At 39.9% G+C, this 20865-nt stretch overlaps 1 protein-coding gene across 2 annotated transcripts; it reads right to left on the reverse strand.

The window, feature by feature from the left end:
* Window positions 1-6109: 6109 nt before the first annotated feature.
* LOC126371960 (protein hairy) lies at window positions 6110-20814 on the reverse strand. 2 transcript variants are annotated; one of them, XM_050017434.1, is made up of 4 exons: window positions 20485-20814; window positions 9003-9098; window positions 8387-8684; window positions 6110-7742 (listed from the first exon to the last, which is right to left on the reverse strand). In XM_050017434.1, the coding sequence occupies exons 1-4, from the start codon at window positions 20569-20571 to the stop codon at window positions 7459-7461; spliced, it is 765 nt and encodes a 254-aa protein (XP_049873391.1). In that variant the 5' UTR covers window positions 20572-20814; the 3' UTR covers window positions 6110-7458. The 2 variants fall into 2 exon arrangements, with proteins under 2 accessions (XP_049873391.1, XP_049873390.1); XM_050017433.1 differs by having other exon boundaries at window positions 6110-7745.
* Window positions 20815-20865: the final 51 nt, after the last annotated feature.

A 20865-nucleotide genomic window follows, 5' to 3' on the forward strand; every position in this document is an offset into this window, starting at 1 on the left:
TAATGTAATAACAAGATCTTAAATAGTTGTCTCTATCACTCATTGAATAGGCGGAATTGTAGTAGGTTCGGTTCGGTAGATACGTCAATGCAAAACATAATATATACGTACTAACTCAGCCATCTTTTTGTAAGCCACCGAATGAAGCGCACCGTATTTTTTCCTTGAGCGGCACATTTTTGCCGAATCATTCAAAGGAGGACATAAACATCGGCCGCCTTGTCACGTCTCGACTGGTGCCTGCAGCAAAAACGTTCGCAAAAAGTGATTTCTCGTGTTTACAGCAGTTTTAGCGGGTCGGGCTCTAAACGGTGGTCGCGACGCCAGGCATGACGTGAGTAAGTATATGAACAGTGTGCCAAGTGCCAACTCTATAAGGCGGCCACTGCCTGTTTAAACGCGACTAACGCTTACTTGCTTTATTTGACTTGCTTGCTTGATTTAACGACATTGCACGCTTGATTCACCTGATTGACCGAAAAAGGAAGAAGTTTCCGTGCTTCAGAAGGCACGTGAAACCGTTGGTGCCGACTATAAGCCGCAAAATACATACGTCACTATTACTCGGGGTATGTTATTTGTTCGACACCAACCCGCAGTGGAACAGAACATACCGCGCGTAGTGAATTATATTCTCTTTACATATACTTAGATAAAGATAAAGATAAAGATAATTTATTTGCTTAAACATGAGTAACTATGAGTAACTTGAGTGCGTTTATACACCAGCGAGGATGGTGTCGACGACGTCTTAGCCCCATGTCGACGACGTCCTTGCCCTATGTCGACGATGTCTTCTTCCTGTGTCGACGATGTCCTTGCCCTATTTCGACGACGTCTTCGCCCCGTTAGTCTGAAAGCGCCCTGATTGAAGGGAGGTGCTCAGTAGTCGGACATACATAGAGCTGTTTATTATTATATAATGCTTGCTACTTTTTGTAAAACTAGGTAAAGTATGATAATATGACAATAATAAGAGTTTATAAATATAAAAACTCTCTTATTTATCTCGATGTTTAAATTGTTTTTTTTTTTGTGTAAGCAGCTTACATGCTTATTGTAGAGGTAGTTTGATAAACCATAACTATATCTGCATGATTAGAATTCCCTTGAAAAACACGCTCTACAAACTAAGCCAATCGCTCGTTGTCGTAGAATACAAGGACCACACGGAGTTACACGATAGCTACTTGCTTTTATATTACTAATACATATATTATATTATGTGATGGTATTTCTATTGCAACAATGTCATATACTGCTAGTATACCCGGGCAGTGTCCGCGGATGGAGCGCGGATGACCGCACGTGCTCGCTCCGCCGTGGGTGGTGCGCCGGAGTTTTTGCGTTTTTTGTCTAACCCACACGTGATCTCCATGTAAACAGCCAACAGACCACCGGCACCTCGCTGACGTTTCAAATAAATAACAATATCTGACCACATGTTCTATCTGTCATGTCCACTAGAAAAAGAAGAAAACAACTTTATTGATCCGCAATACAGAATAGGAAACAGCCATAATCCTTTGCAATATTTGCTGACGCGGATGAAATCGTATCCGGCGTAAAATTTTATATCCCGACATTGATTGGGAACGTAAGTACATCCGCTCATCATCGTTTCATTAAGGCCGCTTAGCCAATATTTTAGAAATTATAACATAAAGTCCTGAACCGGAGGTCTACAATTTGGATGCGCTTAAATTGCCATTATTAAAAGCTCCCAATCTTGGCCCACCCCGAATCTCTTAATACAGTGTTATTATGTCGAACATATTTTTTGAGCTTCAGCGATTGCTCATTCAGGTGTTCACATGCATATTATCATAATAAATAACAAATGTAGTGTTCTCACGGTGCCCGGACTCGGTTTGCGACGTTTTGCACCGATTGTCGGAAGAGGTTTAATTGCACCCCACAAATCATCGCATTCTGCAGATTTTTGAGCGCAGGTGGTCAAATAGTAAATGTCGCTCAGAATCCGAGGCTGCCGACCACACCGGCCGCCCACCTAGTCGCTCCCTGAAGACGTGACGGCGCGGCGGCGTGGAGGTCTCGTATAAAAAGCTTGATCAACAAAAATCCAATCCCCTGCTGATTTGTACCACCACAAACCATGTAAAGATACGATACCTCGACAGTTCTACATAAATCTCAATTAAGTACTTTATTGCTCCGAACGAAGACGTGAGTCATAATTTCAGCTTTCCCAATTAAGATAAGTAAGTAGGTAATAAGTGCTTTATTTGACAGTTGCAATCTGCATCCTAATCTCGATCTAGCCTGTGTGGTTGCAGTTATAATTGGTCGTCCAAATAAGGCTGTCAAGTTAACAAACTGGGGTTGTAAATTGAAGTGGCCTTTTCAATTATGTGTGGGAACGCGATAATCTGGGGAATGCATTTGCATGCGGCGTGGCTGCGGCGGCGCGGCGTCGCTTGCGCCGACTCGCGGCTCATTACGCGTGACACGCGTCATAACACTGATTAATTGGCCTCCGACGCACTGATAGGTACCTACACGCGCAAAGAGGGCAAAACCTCGTCGGTGCAGGTGAGGCTGTTGCGGAGGACAGAGCATATACGGATTATCAGATCAACTCTTGTGCTTAAGCATGTTGTTGAAACTCTAGGGCTACGTTACCTAGAATTTAGATTCTAGAGGTTGGTACGGAGCTTTAACCATGTAAGGACGAATGATCGTTCTATTAATGTTGACAGCTACATTATAATATGTAAAGACTGTCATGGAGTCATGATAGAAAATGAAAGGCTGTTAGTTGGCAATATTCCTTCTTGTATCATAAACAATAAAGGGTTTGGATTAACCAAGTTATGACGACAGACGAGTAAGCTCGCTCCAGCTTATCAGAGTGTTACCCTAGCACCGCTACAAAGCGACCAAAAAATAAAAGAGGAATGACAACGAGCAAGCATCGACCTTTTGGTAACGAGGAGCCGTCAGTCAGCCGCATGAAGCCGACAACTTCAATTTATATGCAACTGGCTGCGCCCGCGCCGACCTCTCCCCGCCCCCGCCAACCCGCATACCCTTTGAATGATAGGTAATAAAGTCCGCCCGATCGAACAATTATCGCTGACCGTCTCGCGGGATGGTTTGAGGCATTCCGTACTGAGGAATGTTGATTTGGATTTCCTTCAAGATTGCAAATACGATAAAATTTTATTTAAGACAGACGCGACGCAAGAGTCGTAATTACTTCTCGTGTGAAATCCGATGGTAAGACTTATTTCCTATTCACAACGTTTCATTTCATGACATTTCAATAGACATGAAATATTCTCAAGGTAATAATGGTCACGTTGAATTATGTTACAAACGCAACATCTATCCAGCGGATTTTCTTAAGAATTAGGTAGTTAAGTAAACTTTCGGTAATAAACTAAGGTACCGATCACTTTACACTTTGACAGTTACACAAACTTGCACACATGCGCAATAAGTACTAACCAGGATACCTCGTCTCGGTAGAAAACAACCATAAGTCAATTTGGTAACTCAAGTTTTTACTTAAATTAAATGTATGGCCGGCTTCCAGCCCATCGCTTATAATACGTCCACCTTATTATACATTCGTCTATTTACTTTGTAACCTGTTATTGAAGCAACATTTGATTGAACAGGTAGCCCAATTGATGGCATCCAAATCAGTTATAAAGGAAAATGAAAGGGTATCAAATCTAACCACGGCGTGCCGCCCAGCCCGCGGCTTCTTGGGTGGGCGGCAGATGTTGGGGAACTCATATTAAGCCTGGTTACATAGTCACGCTGATGATAAGTGCGGTTCTTAAGCGCGCTGACAAACTGCACTGCAGAGCTGCTGTGTACACGGTTCCGCGTGTCATCAGTGCAGGCCTGGATTGGCCCTTTGGCCCTATGGGTCTTCCCCATGGAAGATCGGGCACATGCCTGATGGACCGAACGCCCGGCGGGCCGATCACCGCCGACCGTCTGGTCTAGCTGCTGGCTCATACGACCATCGACTATTCTGCTTTATTTATAAAAAAAAACTGAAGAAAAACTAAAAAGCAAAGCAATCAGTTCGCGTCATCATTTCATTTCAGTAAATCTATTTAGTATAGGGTGGTTTAGGTCTACCTCGTAGGGTGGAGACCCCAGATCACTGGTTCATGGTAATGGTGATGGTTGAAGGATCCCACCTGCGATGTTAGGTCCCACAAAGGGCCGCGTGGTTTATTATCACCCTTTCACGTTGGGTTGATCGCCTCCCAAATGTCCCCGACCATTTAGGTCTCAGGCCTGCTTCAAAGCGCATGCGTGTTTAGCACCTATTCTTACTACCAGCTCCACTACCACTATCAATGCGGCTATTAAAGAGTAAGTATAAGACGGTCCGAATTCGTGGCCCGGACACCGACGACGCACGCTTACCATCAGCCTAACTATGTGACTAGCCTAAACAAAACTTCAATCACCATCGGTTGTAAGAGGTCCATACACACGTCAGCTTATGAATTTTAATGGCCGTAATGAGAGTTCTCGTAATCATGTGCACAAACAACGCGAGACGCAAAACTCTTCTGACGTAGGCGGGGATGCAATTAGGTTGGTAAGGTCAATCGGCTCTCATAAAGTTTTAGGACTTTGACCGGCAGAAGATTTTTATAAACACGTTACAAAAGTACCCACGCAGTCATGTTGTGTCAATTTGTCTCTTTCTTAGCTGCTGTATACAACTGTCTCTATTTTATGATCTAAGCGTGAAAGGTAGGCACTTGCAGACACACTTACTTGTGTAGGAATCATTCGCGAGTGGTATACAATACACTCAGGAGTACTGAACCAAATACGGTCTGCCCCTCAACAATGTATATTTTATGATAAAAAGCCCGATATGAATAAATCAATACGCTCCAATTACGCCGGTGCAGTTCGGAAAAAAATTGCGTATGTCCGCTTTACCACCCATATAGAGTCGAAAATAATGAAGCGATGGGAGCCGAGATTGTGGCAAATTGGCGTTGTCGGTGCAATAATTCCGCAAATACCCCCACATTAGTGTCCGCAGTGCAAACACTCGGCGACCGCGCGTTTGACGAATTAGTTCGACCACCGGCGGGGTGGCTGCAGGGAGGCAACCAGGGTGTTCGACGAGACATTGGAATTAATTAGTACTGCACTATAGAGTACACCCTGTTACGAGTAATTGTACGCCAAGACAGCTTTAACTAACATACCAACCCTCCGCAATACCAACGTAACTTTACTGGTTTAAATCACCTGCAACTCCAAAAGTGCATTATTTTAGCACTATTTGAAACCATCAAGCAAGTGATGTCTGGTGATTATTTATAATTAATACTAGAAAATTCTAGAATGATTTGAAGCTACCAGCTCTTAAATTGCATAGGCAAGTACGGATAACGATTACAAACCGAAAATGAAGGCGTGTCGTAGAAAAATATTACTTACTTACCTACAACTTCTTAATTGGATACACTTACCTACATTATAATACGGGTGTCTTTATTACTCCTCGCATATTTCACCCGATCCTAAATACGGGACTGGTTGCAGTAGGTACCTAGCAATTACTGCCCAAAAGCGGTTAATTTAATGTCTTCATGAGAAACGTGCACCGCAGGGCAACTATTAAATATGTTTTGGACCAATTTAGAAACATTCTCAATTTGACTCGATAGGTGGAAGGCGAGTTGTCAACCTAAGGTTAATGAGTTGTAAAATAACTGAAAATTATATGGTCCGATTTTATATGGTGTTTATAATAAACATAGTTACTTCAGTATATTTATTATTTGGAAATCATGTTTATCGTCAACGGCAAGAAATCGAAGTATTTTATGAGTTACGTACGCATAGCTAATGTTTTATATAATATGTAAGAGGCTCCTATTATTACCGTTACCGGGATTATAAGAAACGATTAATTTTAACTCAATTTAAGGTTAATCTAAAAGCTAAGGGACCTTCTCTATTTATGAAAGCTTTAAAACATTTCACACTTTAAGACGAGTTAAAACTAATTTCAGTCATTACTTACCATTATTTTCGTGTAGTGTACTAAATTGCGGTAATTTTCTTCCCAGTAATCGAAATAAAAGAGAGATGAATTGCTTACATCTTTATTTTCACGGCAGTAGCGCATTTCCACTGTACATCTTACTTAGTGGGTACTTCTTAACTTAATATCACTTCATATTTCTTAATATACAGACGGTAAATTAAATATATCTGCTTGTATTTATAAGTACTTATTACGCCATATATACTTATAGCTATTACTGGACACATTTTTCTACAGAATAATAGGTACGTGATCTTTCATTTATTAATTTACATTCTCTCCTTAAATTAAAACTAAGAGCCTGTTTAACAATACTCCTTCTATTAGAACGATAAATATACAAATGTAGGTAAGAACTGTCCAAATACGGTAACTGGCAAAGGAAGACAGTGACTATATTCTTCATATATTTATCAGTAGGTAACAAACTATAATTGAGCATTCTCATTTATTTTAAAAAAGCTATTTTACTCTGTCTTACATTACGGACTTATTTAAAAGCTTATCAACATATGGAAGACTACAGGATTTTGCTGAGTAAGGCACAATGAATCCTCTTTTGTTTTAAAAAAAATATATTTAAAACAATGTTCGTATTTACAGGTTAACTAAGGGCAATGATAAATCTTGCTGGAACTTATATGAAACTACATGGCACTTAGTCCTAAAGGAAGTAAAATTAAAAGTATTTAATATTGTTACAATAAAACAGGACGTTGTCCTTTTACGTACATACATAAAATACTGCCTCAGATGTCATCCATATAATTTACAGATAATCGAAATTAAACCTAATTAATAGCCGACGCAAACTCCATTTCTCACTGAAATAACTATCACACAAATGTACTGACCGTGTAATTAGCTTAAATATATTCACACATACAGTACTACAAACAGTACAGTACAGTACAAAATTCACACATACAGTGTAGTGGTACTAGGAACTTTAAATACTCTGTGACGGGGTTGCTGTAGCCATTTAATATCTTAGATATTTGATTACACTTGTTAGTTTAGTTAATGAGTTATTTATCTCAAGTCCAATGTTCACTAATACAGTTGGCTCGCCCATTATACAGATGGCGATGCGGCTCACTACATGTCACGGGTTGGTAAAACAGAAAACTCAGGTGAAGCAGTTCATCTTACGATGGAAGTACCTGTACCTCTGATCACCCCAACTGGGATAATCATGAGCTTAAGTTATATTATCTTTATCTTGTAGTCAAATATTTATCTCCAGAACGAAAGTGGATTTATTACTTAAACTCTATAGATCTTGAGGATTGAAATAAATAGTCAAAGCTCGTAAAATGTCTACAGCACCTCCATACTCTACAACTACGCTACGTATATCACAGAATCAGAGCAACGGACCGGAGGGGATGTCACCACGGTCGCCATGGCTTGTCTTCGGGGGGTTGCTTCCTCGTGACCAGCGCAAGGGGGGCGGGGTCTTCGGAAGGGGGTGGGGGAGTACCCCAGCCGGAGCTCGCAGGGGAGAAGCACCTCGCTTCTGAAGAGGCAGAGGAAGATGACGCGTCGCGGGGGGAGAGCGGCACGAGAGTAGGAACCGTGCCTAAAGTGTTAGCACTCACTCCCGCCGGCAGAACGAGCGCTATGTCACCGTTGGACAGTCTCGTTGGTACCAGCCGCACCCCTGAACCGGGACCTGCTGAAGAAGATTAAATTATTGTAACCGAAAAACTGAGTAAGTATGTGTACAGTCATGAGTCATGAGCAATATAATGTACCCTTTAGGACTGTGTCGCACTAAAATATTTGACATATAGTGAGACTTACAGTTCAATTTGTCAAAAAAGTTAATGTGGCATAGTACCAAAGTGTATACATATTAATGCTCGTGACCGTACACATGTATATAGTGATTGTACACTGTAGTATAAATGATTATTTTTACGTGATTTAGTGTAGATTTACCTCCAATGGCATTAACCGAAATTGGCTGGGAATAGAAAAATCTATCTCAATGCTACGCAACTGTCTCCACGAGGCAGAATTCCAGTTGCGTAGGAGAGTGAGTAATAAACGCGTAATCAGTTATAAGTAATTTTAAAAATAGACATTTTTTATTACGTCATACACAGTCGTAATCAAAATATTTATGAAATACTTAACAACGTAGTAGCGCAGACACGTGTTAGACGGGATCACAGTGATTACATTGTTACTAAGTTCAATGCGGGCTTGTTACGAACGTAGGTAGAGTTCAGTTTAATCTTTTAAATTATGACCTGTCATATATGCTAAATTGTTTATGAGTCAATATATAGGTTGTAATAAAATTTAACTTACCAGAAATAAAAATGGTTGAATGTTGAGTCGACGGCGGGTCTTCAGTGTCGGAAGGCGGCGTGGGCGCCCCGGCGGGCCTGGCCCCGGGTGCTGACGTCACACAACCTTCTAAATGCCTCACCAGCCTTCTCTTCAACCCCGCCTCCAAGCCTTGGAACTTGGCAACCTCAGAAACACAGTGCCTGTACCCCGCTCTGAATCTATCCGGAGACCCTGCACCTTCCGAACGAAGACCTTCTAGATGTTTCACAGTCATCTCGAGGATATCTGCCTTCTCTAATTTGGAATGTCGTGCCGGCTGCAACAAACGTTCATTGTTAGTCAATCACTTGGCTCCGCAGGTAATGAGAAACATGATATGCATGAGACGTCTGATTGTTACAATAATGCGAAATAAGGATTAAAAAACAAGAGTTATTATTTTTTAACGATTGTAACTAAGTAATCAATTTAAGTAGGTAAGTGTCATCATTAAGAAGACGGAGTATTCTTATCATAAAGCCTTTTAAAAACTGTCATTCACTCGTTAAGCTACTTGATCCCGGCCACTTATAAGAATTGTTATTCTAATGAGAAGCTATGAAGATAGACAGAATTTTGTTGACCAAGTACTTACGTCTTTCTTCATCGCATCAAGTATAAGCGCTTTGAGTTCGTTGAGACAATTATTGATGCGTGCGCGCCGCCGCTTCTCCATTATCGGTTTGTTGCTCTGTAACAATAAAAGGGGGATTAAAATACTTGATTTACATTAAGGTTAATCCTATACCTACTGTGATACACAAAAGAGTAAGGGTAAGTAGAACTTATGCTTAAAAAACTCTACTTGGTAGGTATTCTTGCTCATTGCTCATAACTCATAAGTAGGCATAATGTAGGTTTATTCATTGCTCAAAGGCAAATTCAAGGAACATGACTATTTATTTAACGGGTATCTTGATTAATAAAAGCTTTGCTTATAAGGAAAATGAAATGTTGGTGGGTACATAGACGGCGCAGGAAAATCAGAGAAAATTGGTCCCGAAATATTTTATTCTGTTGGAAATGAAATGCCATATCAAATAAGAGGCAAGGTTAGTAGTCTCCTTTGATTTGTAAACACATTATGTAGGCACTTGTGTTGTGTGTTTAACATGATACATTTCACGTGTCCCCGGCGCGCGCGGCGGTGCCTTTCGTAGATGGATAGGTCGGTAGTGGGTACCTACATAGGAGTAGGTAGAACTACCACGCGCCAAAACAACTTCAAAATTAAAGCCTCATTCTCACGCTTTTCAAATCTATGACATCATTCGAGATACTTAGAGATCCGAGTCGTGTGACGAGCGTAAATTTGCATCCGAGTACCAACACGTGTATTCGCGAAGGTAATATAAACTTGTGCAAAATTAACTTCTAGGCCGGCGAGGTGAAGGATAATTATTCTAACATCAGAACATGTGGTAGGTAGGTACCCACGTTATAAACATGCTTTTTTATTGCAAATACTTCTTAACTTTTTTTAAACTTGTCGAGACGGTACGGTTAGAAGCAATCGTCGTAAATGTGGCTCTAGATAGCTACTTATCTACTTACCTATTTAAAAAAAACTCTAGGGTAAGTAGCTAATAAAATAGTGGCGCGTTTAAATTACTTATCAATAATGGACATTCCAAAAATATTACTATCAATATATTTGGCGCCGTTTGAATTAAAAGAGATTAAAAGCGGTTAAATGCGCACAATTAATTCGACCACATCCGCGCGAGCGCCGCGCCGCCGCCGGTAACCAATCACCATAACATCACGTGTCCGCGCGCGTCACGACGCGCCAATCACGTCGCGACCTTCACCTTGAGTTGCGCACGCGCCGCGTAACAGGAGATTAATAACGCTTTTTGTCACGCGCCTTACTTGGTGTCAACCGATAACCCTTTTGCACGCGCATGTGACCGCACAGGTTGAATCCGGTGTGGAGTGAGTAGGAACTAAGTGGATGTAATCTAATCAGCTAATTATCAAATTCAAATCTCGTTTACTAAATATTATCTTCAATTCTTTGCCTAAGTACATCTCCATAAATAATTCCAAACCTGTCTGTTTTAATGTCAATAACACGCTGAAAACAAATCCTCACTAAACACAAATAGCTTACCACCAACCCGAACGTCTCATCCTCCGCCATTTCGCAGTGGGCTATTAAACTAAGACAAATGTAGTTGACGCGTGGAGGGTAATCAATTTATCGCCCTCACTCTGCCCACATCGGCGCGCCGAGGCGTCGGGTGCCGCCATCAACGATACAACCAAATAGACACGTACTTGATTTATTGCGTAGAACTCATTCTGTCCACTAGCTGAGATAACCGGACAGTAAGTGAAGCACTTTAATTGGTTCACTTAAGATCCTAAACACGTGGATAGGTCACAAAAGCGGTGTCATTCTTATATCTGACCTATTTATCAATGTGTTGACTCCGTTTGTCAGTTATTGGGTGTCTAGAAGTTGTGTTGTCGATGGGTGCCGCCGGGCGCCGCTCACGCCTCTTTGTTACACCTACGACGTCGCGACGGCGGAATTAACTCCACAAACAAAAGCATTGACGCATTGATAACGATCTGCGGCACATAATAAAATGTTTATCGCCGCACACGAGATGCAGATTGCAGATAAAAAACGTAGATAGTTACATCATGAGCCATGTGTAAATCTCACAGTGAGCTATGGGATTAGACGACCAAATACTAACAAACACGACAATTTACTTGTGTTTGTGTGTGTTGACGTCCTCGCCACAATTCTTTGTTTGCACCATATATAACCTTACACGCCAAAATGTTACGTTTCTTGAATCTTAAACAATGTTTCTTTATAAATTTATTTTGACACAATAAGCGTTTAAAGCGAGGGCCGTGTATGGCGCTATCATCAGACGATCAGGGCGGTATACTTGACGCCTTCCGCCGCACGACCTCACTTCCTTTCCCGTGTTTCTATCTCTTTACATAGAGTAGGTAAGTTCTTGTACCTACTACAGCAACGAGGTCACAATTTTCTGCTGTAGCGAAATACAGATCTGAGAAAAGGAAGGCAATTCACGACTTTAGTACGAGTCAGGTCGTGAATCGCGTAGTGGTACGAGGAATAAATCGAATAAGTATCCAGAAATCACATTGCAGTTAATAATGACTTGAGGTTTTTGAAGTAGGTAGGTAACACGTTTTTTTATGGATGATCTTAATCACGAATGCTAACGTTTATTTGAATTGCAAAACAAAACATACTCGTGCCAAACATGAAGCTAGGTATCAAGAGCTGTGAAGTCGCATTGGGGAGTCTTAAAAATATAATAGGTACCTACTTATTATGTAATATATGTTCATTCCTAATTATGTATATGTTTGTTAAGTTAGCTGTTTTCATAGAAATCTTACTCCCTCGCTTGATAATAACCAACAAGGTGAAGAACATAGATACCTACTTTGATTAATCGATCATTTATCTACTAGACTAGTAAAGTAGTAGGTAAATAGTTACTTTTATAATAAAAAGTCACTAACTACACGGTCACAGCCACTTTCAAACAAGGACAAAAAATAAACTAATTGTTCAGTACAGTACATACTTATACGTAATGAAAATTTACATAATATGTTGCCAACGGGTGCATATTAGCACGTTTAAGCGATAACTGCTTGCTTGATGATGCGATACGTTAATAAGCGGCCTAAGTAGGTACTTACCTATAAGTTATTCGCTTTCCTTTATCAACCTAAGAAATATGATGTTTAATCTACCAAGTCACTAAACTAAAAAATTCTCTTGTTAATCAACGGAATTTCCAGTTTATAAACATTTTAATCGGCCCCTAATTTTCTTGCTCTTTTAACTTCTTACCCGAAGCGAAACAATTACTGGCATGCGTCAGTAGCCAGGTGTCGGCATTGTTATGGCCTCTAAATCACGGCAGAGGCCAAACCGAATACTACTAAATAAGTACATAACATAAACTCACGACTATATCTCAATTGGAGTAGCCAGAGGTACATCCATCGCAAGATGAACTAAGTACCCACACGTCACCGAGCTTTCGACTAACGTTATAAGTGGTGAGCCGTATCGCGGTCTATAACTGTGTTAGTGAGAACTGCACTTCAGATAAATTACTAAATCATTAGTGCAAGTCCGGTACCGCTGTTCGAACCGGCGCTCCACGTTTGAGAAGCAAGCTGATATGACCACAGTGACTTTACTACTAAATACGGTAAATACTTATGACAATAAAATCCTGAATCCTGCTTCTATGCTGTTCTGGGAGCAAATAAAAAACATAGAACACGTTCAGCTGTTTGTCTTCCCTGGCATGTCGTAAAAACCGACAGAGGGATTGCGTCCTCTAACATGATGGACTAATGTTATGGGCGATAGGCTATCCCTTATCACCATAAGGTTCATCATATCCATCTTAGGACTTCGTATCAACAGTGGATGCAAGTTGTCTTTGATTACTTGTGGCTCTGCCCACCCCATTTGGGATTACGGGTGTGAGTTTATGTATGTATGTATAAAATCCTGAATATTACTCTAATTTAATGACTATCGCATATAGAAAGCACTCTAGTAGTCGGTAAACACTTCGTTCTGATTGCTATATAATGTACGTTCTACCTAATTACTCTCATTAATAGACCAATAGGCAATAAATACGCCGAATACCTTTAGATAGCTTTAGTTTTGCAATTCAAATAGACTTCAAAAAGCCTTGATGTAAAGCTTGTTAAAGCGGTAATGTAAATACACTTATAAATTTTAATAAGTTTAAGTACTATTACCTTTTTCCAAATTTAAAAAGAACTACTACAGAGATACTACTGACTCGTTAGAGTCTAGAAATAGTTTTATGTGCAAATCAATCCAATGTAAACATTTCAAAACCAAAATCCTTAAAACATCTATGTCGAGTACCTACTACCTACTCGTACAGTATTAATTTCGCTATATCTCAGTTCTTTCCTTTTATCTTCCGCAGACGGGTCGCTTAATTTAATTAATTTCCGCCACCGCAGGGTGTCGGGGGCGAGACGGGCGCCTCTGTCTGGCGTGTGGCACGTTTCCGGCACATTTACGGCATGTTACGGTCCGCCACGTTTGCGCGACACGCGCGGCACAAGGACGCGGTGGGCGGCACGTGTCGCGTGCTGGGAAGCCTACACAAAGCCACGTTTGAACTAGATTGTATGTAGGTACTTACAGACAAAGAGCTAAGTATATTTTCATGTTCAGTACTTCCTGGTGAAACAGACGCTGCTTGTGTTTGTAATTTGAGGGTTTTAAGACTAACAAGATGTAAAATTAGTACCTACAATGCTTATACATAGATTTTTGAATATTCACACGGAAGTTTAGCAAATAATAAGTAGGTACTTAGGTATTACGCAACAATAATAAACGTACGTTGTTTTAGGTACCTAATAGCATGATAGCATCACAAAGGTAGCTAGGTAATTGATACATAACCATAGATTACTTAATACAGCTCAACCGGTGATAAAAACCGCGACACAACACGTCGCTGGGCCTTATACTAGGCGTTATATTTAAACATTGCAATTAAACAGTGGCGACTGAATACTGGCAGACGATAGGTAATCATGTTTACGTAATGGTTGGCGTCGCGACGGGCCGTGGCGGATTTAGTCGGACGAGGCGCCGCGCGTGCCCTCATGTCTGTGCCTCACTCCGCCAATGAGTGACACGTTTTACTGGCCATTACTACTGGAATCTCGACGCGAATTAGACCTCTTAAGATTCTGGCAAATCAAAATTCTTCCACGCGTAAGCACTGTTATTTCTGTTGGGAATTTACGTACAATCATTATAACCAGATTTTTGTTTTCTTAATTTGAAAATCGCGCGTAGATACGTAAGATTTTTAATGTGCTTTCATTAGCTTTATACAGTAGGTAAAGAACTAAATATCACTTTTGTTTACCGACTACGCTGTTCTCATATTGTGAACTGAATTTACTGCAGCGTTTTCATTCATATTTCTTATTAAATCATGCTATGTCTACGTCCTACTTGCGCGTAATCGACTTTATTGCTGTGTTTGTATAAATACCTGATTTAAGTAACGACTATTCTCCATAGTTTTCTATATACTTACCTACGAAATTTTAACACATGTAGCGACTAAAGATTCGAAAGCTTTTCTCGTAGTACGGAGTCGAATGAAAACTCGACGGCTATTTTCCGACGGCTGGCACGCGCCCAGGCGGCGCTATACTACACATACACTAATTCTAGCTATATACTATACATTTAGTATATTCATCTATATGTATCTCGTGTAAATGCAGGCGTTAAATATAAAGCGCGCCTGAAATCCTATGCTGCATGGTGCGTCGTAGAATTCTCATTAGTGCACCACCGAAGTAGAGCAAGAAGTGCCAGCCAGAGGTGCAGTATTTAGAGAATTTTAATGCATATTGGGTTAAGGTATATATTGTAGGTATGCATCTTATTACCTAATAAAATTAATAATGGGCCTAATAATAGGCCTTAGGATAATGCGAAAAAATAGTAATAAGTAGGTAGGATAGTTTGGAATTCTTATAGATTGTTCGTAAATGACATCAAAACAGTACCTCACCTGCTTATAATCTTTTTTGTTTGTGAGTAGGTAGTGAGCATAGACTCTCGTGTTATTTGTATCGAGAACTGGTTTTATAAAAATTACTTCTTCATACTTTGCCTATAATTTTCCCATTACCGCTTTATAGTATCATCAGCGGGCTACGGCACGTGACAGTAATCTTCAATAAACAATAGACACTGATAGGTAAAGTATGGAACGTGATGTGGGCTACGTACTGATACGCTATCAGTTGATACAGATACAGAAGTCACTGTGTCTCTTTCGAGTGTTTGTGGCATCAATGCAAGTACCTAGCTACTATAGAATACAATTACTTATTATTATGTATTTTTATCTTTAATTGATTTTGCAGGTGACACAGGTATGTAATAAAGATAAATAAGAATACTTAACTATAAAAGCCATCACAGGTCAATTGGCGCACTTTGTGTTAATCTGAACATTACAAATACCTAATGTCAAACTCCCAGTATGAAATTCATTTATCTGCGTCCCTACAGGCAGATCCTTCACATTTCTGTGGAACGCGCTATCTGATCTGCCTACGCATAACACTAAATCGTCTGAGATTACATTTAAGTAATTGCGATTTCTTGAGATTCCCGAAATACTGCGTGCAATAATAGGTCAGGTTATGGCAGCCGTAGTTGGCAGAGATAACGTCAAATGTTGGTCAATTACTGGTAGCTGCTTCGCCAATGATGGCCCAATGTTGGCCAATGGTGTGCGGGTAGAGGTGTATCGGCTGGCCAGGAGTGGCGCTCGTCGCGTGCCAAGGCGTGGGAGCGGACGGCGAGCTTCCGGCACGGGCAGCGACAAGACGTGACTCAATGGACACGCTATTGTACATGTGAGTAATTCAATTCTATATCCGCCGTCTGCGCCGCCGGCGCTATCTTAATAAATATCTCCTCTCATCTATATGTAAGTAGGTACGTCAGCAAATTGTATGGCATAAGAGGGCGTGGCTACGTTCCTTGTTTATGAGTTAGATGGCTGTATATCGGGGAGTAACCATATTTTCTAACAAGCAATATCATAAGGAAACGAAAAAGCATCTATAGTCGGTGTCGTAAAGAAAATACAAAGCCTACCAATTTCAATACATCAATGCGTAACGACTCGTCGTGGGTTTGATTTATATAAAGATTTCCATATTCGATTACTAATTGCCAGCCTACAGTTCGGCTGGGCTTTAATCTTGGACCGATAAACGTGGTGGGTTATCGGGTGTGTTCGGCGGGCGTGGGCGCGTGGGCGTGCGGGCGAGTGGGCCCGTGGTCGCGTGGGCGACGCACGCGACGCGCCGGTCCCACGGCAGCGCGATGTTTATCATTCGATGATGGATCGCCGGCTTCTTAATAGCTTCCTCTGTCGGCTACAAGCGAGCGCTGACACAAGCAAGTAATTAGTGTTTTTTCTACGATTAGATTAGAACACTCGGAGCGAGGTGCGATATTGTTGCTGTTGAGATATGAATCTGTTATTTTTAGACCGTAATTAGATAAGATGGATAAGATAGCTGCTTGACGGTTTGGATGATATGTTATTTTTTTGCAATAATCAGTTAAAACTATTTTTTAATACGGAAGCAATTCAATCATTACTTATTTTATTTCTATGGCTAATATAATGCCATTGCATGAGACACAGCAACAATCGTTCGATGTATTATAAATGTTGGACGCACTTTTCTATATAATAGACTATTGTTGGGTTCGTTTTGGACAACAAACCCAGTTGCTCGACTAATAATTCTAAGTCATCTCGGCATTGTAAGTGGTACCTAAATGTGGTGTGATCGTGAGCGCCCGCAGCGTCGTCGCCGGCGCGGGCGCAGCGCGTTCCCACGACAATTAGTCGGCCCACGCGCACCCACGCCGACGGGCCAGGGCTGCGATTACAATGCTGTTAGACACGTAATCAAATATTGAAGATTCTAGGCAAAGAACTGAAAACTTGCAAAAGTAGTCTTTATCACAAAAGCTTGAAGCAAAAGTTTTAAGACATTCATAGGTGAAACTCAATTGAGAATTCCTAATTCCTAAGTTACAAAGAAAAGGTTACTTAGTTGTAGTATACGCAGATTTATTATCAGAATCGGTCATAGAGCAAAACGGATCGCAGTCGGTTTATAGATTTAGCTTGGGAGATCGGGCCTTTTTTAATCTTAAATAAGGTAGAAAAAGTAAAGTTGTTGTAGCAAACTGAGAATTATGACTATCAGATTCGGTCATAGAGCAAAACGAACCGCCGGCAGGAATCGGTTTATAGATTTAGCTTGGGGGATCGGGATTCGACTTTTTTACATCTTTTTAAAGAGTTTACAATATTTATATCGGTAATTGATGTTTGCAGCCCTATGTATGACTCACGCGGTCTACCGTCTGTCCAGACCGGCAGGGGTGCCAAGTGCACGATATTTATACCTACTGCGTCATTATCATTTCTATCAACTAATGCAAGAAAGTTATACCACAGACCACCGGTATTTTTAGCGAGACTGGAACGTATGCGCATAAAATTATATTAGATTATACACGGAACCCAAAAGGTAACGGTCTCATACGAAAAAGTTTCCGTAACAAATAGCATTGCGCTAAGGAGTATATAAGTAATAAGTTTGGTGTCCATAAGTATACATTATATTTAAGCAAGTACCTGTATCATACCGGCAATTATAGATTACATACAGTCAACAAATATATCTAGAAATTAAATAAATAATAGTACCATATATTTGTATATAACTTACCGTACATATATACTATATATAATTTATTTATTCAATAGTGTAATTAATTAGTAGTATACCTCCGAAGTGCAAACTGTAACAATAGCGGAACATTGCATTGAGACAAACCTGCAAGGTTTAGCAATGTGATTCAGTTGTATCATTATGTAAAATGTTTTGAACAATAAATAAATAAAATATATATATATATCTTTAAATATATCAGATATCTGGCAAGGCATCTTTAACATATTAAGTAGGTGCCTTACTAGGTACTTACAACTACTAAAACAAGAGGTAGAAGAGAACTAGACCGGGTGAGAAGAGCCCTCTGCGCTCCCCATTTGTCCGGTCATATAATTAATGTCATATTCTGAAAATCTACAATAAGTCCAAAAAAAGAAAAAGTAATAATAGTAGTATAGGAGTAGTATTTACTACTACTATTAAGTACTATATTACTACTACTATTACTTTATTACTATTACTACTTTTACTTTTGGTGTGGTGGGAAATAGACGTGAGTTTGTGTACCCTCTCCGGTTGATTGAGAGGAGGCCTGTGCCCAGAAGTGGGACGTATATTTATGTTATTGTGTATGTATGTTTGTGTAATAGTAGTAGTCTTTTTGTAAGTTCTGCAAAAAGAGAAGTAGAAAATAACAAATGACTTATGTTAGAAAGAACACAATCCTTTTATTGGATTTTACGAAAAACTCATACCGGGCCATCCATGCTAAGGATAAATAAATAAATAGGTTAGGCAAATGGAAAATTATATGTAATATTTATAATAACGTTAGTCCTTAAAGTGGCATCCTTGCTATCAAATGTTAGCAGAGTCAGAGCGGCGGATAAGAGGGAAACAAAGTGGGTGGCGGTTTATTACTCCATTATTTGGCGTTAGCTGACCATACAATGGATCCTGGGTTAGTGGAGTCCATGTATCGTGTAGGCTTTTATTGTATAGTGAATAAGATAGAGAAACGGCAATTTTCTTATCCTTTGTTAACGTTAAATAGCCTTTAATTAATGCATTTACCGCCAGTTTTCTGAAGTTATATAGGCATTTGCTTTTTATGTACCTATCATCTCGAATATGAGTTAAGAGTTAGAATTCACGCCGAAATTGCTAATGATTGAAGTAGAAACAAGCCATTAAAAAATGATAATCTAGGAATCCAACATCTCGTAAATGTTTCACAACAGAACATATAACACAAGCTCACGACTATATTCACAATTGGGTTAGTCAGTGATGCATCCATCGCAAAAACAGAGTACCCACGCTCACTTGAGCTTCCTGTGAGTTGCTGTATGTTTCAGAAGTTCATTTTTCGTCAATTCAAAAACTCAAGCCTATGTCTCACCGGGGTAAGCGAAGACTACAGAATTCCTTTCATTATATCTGTCTTGGATAAATACCGGGATTGGTTGCCGTCTATCTTATTGATGATTGGGATGCGAATGTGACTGTATGTACAGGGTGTTAGTGATATCATACTGAACAGAATTTGCGACGGAAAACTCCACATGTTATCAACTCAAATTCATTGTGTGAGTCATCCCTCAAAGTTTTCGGTTCGATGTCACTAAAACATCCTGTATGTTAGTGTGTACCTACATACATAAGTACCTGCTTACCTACTACACCGTACCGGCAAAATAAAACAGCCTACGGCCAAGTTCCGTCGGACCCTTACCGCGACCAAACAGCATTATCACGTCTACGTATATTTACCACGGCTGTGTGTTCAGAGCTCCTCTATTTGTTATTGTAATTTGCCGTTGTCTCTCTTCACGATGTTGTCGTGACCAACTAATTCTAAGTCCGTGTTGCGACAACATACTAAGTAATGCTAAAACGACTGCACATGCGAAAATATGTATATAGGCATTACCATTTATTTTTACTTATATGTAGGTGTGTATAGGTAGGTAACACACATAGGGAATTTGTCTTTTGTGGGTTGGAATGTTAATATATATGTTGATACAGCCAGCAGTTGAAATGTAGGTACAGCCGTAGATTCAAGAGATCAAACCGTAGTAAAATGTCATCAAAAATTTAAGGTTATTAATTTCCAAACCAATAATTAGCCCCACGCCTGAACAATACATTTCAACTTCCGAAAATCTTCATGAATTAAATTTAACAGTTAAATTTTTAACTGTATACCTACATACTTATATTGCAAAATCTTTAATTACAGAACTATGTTCATATTTTGAATGATAGACGAATAACAGGCATTATTCTATTAACATTAAACTATCGTTATGACTAGACGTTTTCAGTTAAAAATACTTAGCTACTTGTATATTGTAAAATCCTAGGAAATTACAGAATCATGGTCATATGAATAAAATAATAGACAAATAACAGGCATTATTCTAAGTACCTACCTACCTATAACTTTAAACAATGGTTGGATGAAAATTGATGCGTATCCTTGAATTGCATTAATTTAGCCGCACGCGTTGATGTCTTTTGTAGCAATTAAACGTTGCCGCTTTGACACATTTCCGTAATATGTTACTATTTATTTTATGGCATTATAACGCTGTTAAATGATTCATATTATGATATATTAAGTATATTTTACTTAAATATAATTAATTCAGGTTTAATACCGCAAATTAAATCAACACCGGTATGCCAGTGCTTGTGAACATTTTTATGAAAAATATCAAAAATAGGTATTATGTTAAAACATAGATGCTTACTCTTCTGTTGTCTCCTGGTTGCTTTTTCTCCGGAGGACTCATGTTGTTAACCGGGACACCAGTCCCTCCAGCCACTCCAGTCACCATAGTGTTTGTAACCACTGCACTCGTGGAAAATGGAAAAGTCACAGCATTTGAAAACTGAACGTCAGTAACTGGCAAGTCCGGTTTCAAATATTTATATTAAAAAACAGTACTTATATAATTTTAAGAAAAAAAGAAAATTGTTCATCAATGTGGAAAATTTAAAAAAGTGTCACACGATTTAAAATTTGGAATTGGAACGCGCGTGAGGCCGCGTGCGCCGCGGTGAGTAGTCGTCGCGCGACTGTCGCGAGCGGCGGCGGCGGTGGTGCGGCGACGGCGTAGGGCGCGCGGCGG

This window comes from Pectinophora gossypiella, chromosome 13 (assembly GCF_024362695.1).
Source record: "Pectinophora gossypiella chromosome 13, ilPecGoss1.1, whole genome shotgun sequence".
In the NCBI taxonomy this organism is placed as follows: Eukaryota; Metazoa; Arthropoda; class Insecta; order Lepidoptera; family Gelechiidae; genus Pectinophora; species Pectinophora gossypiella.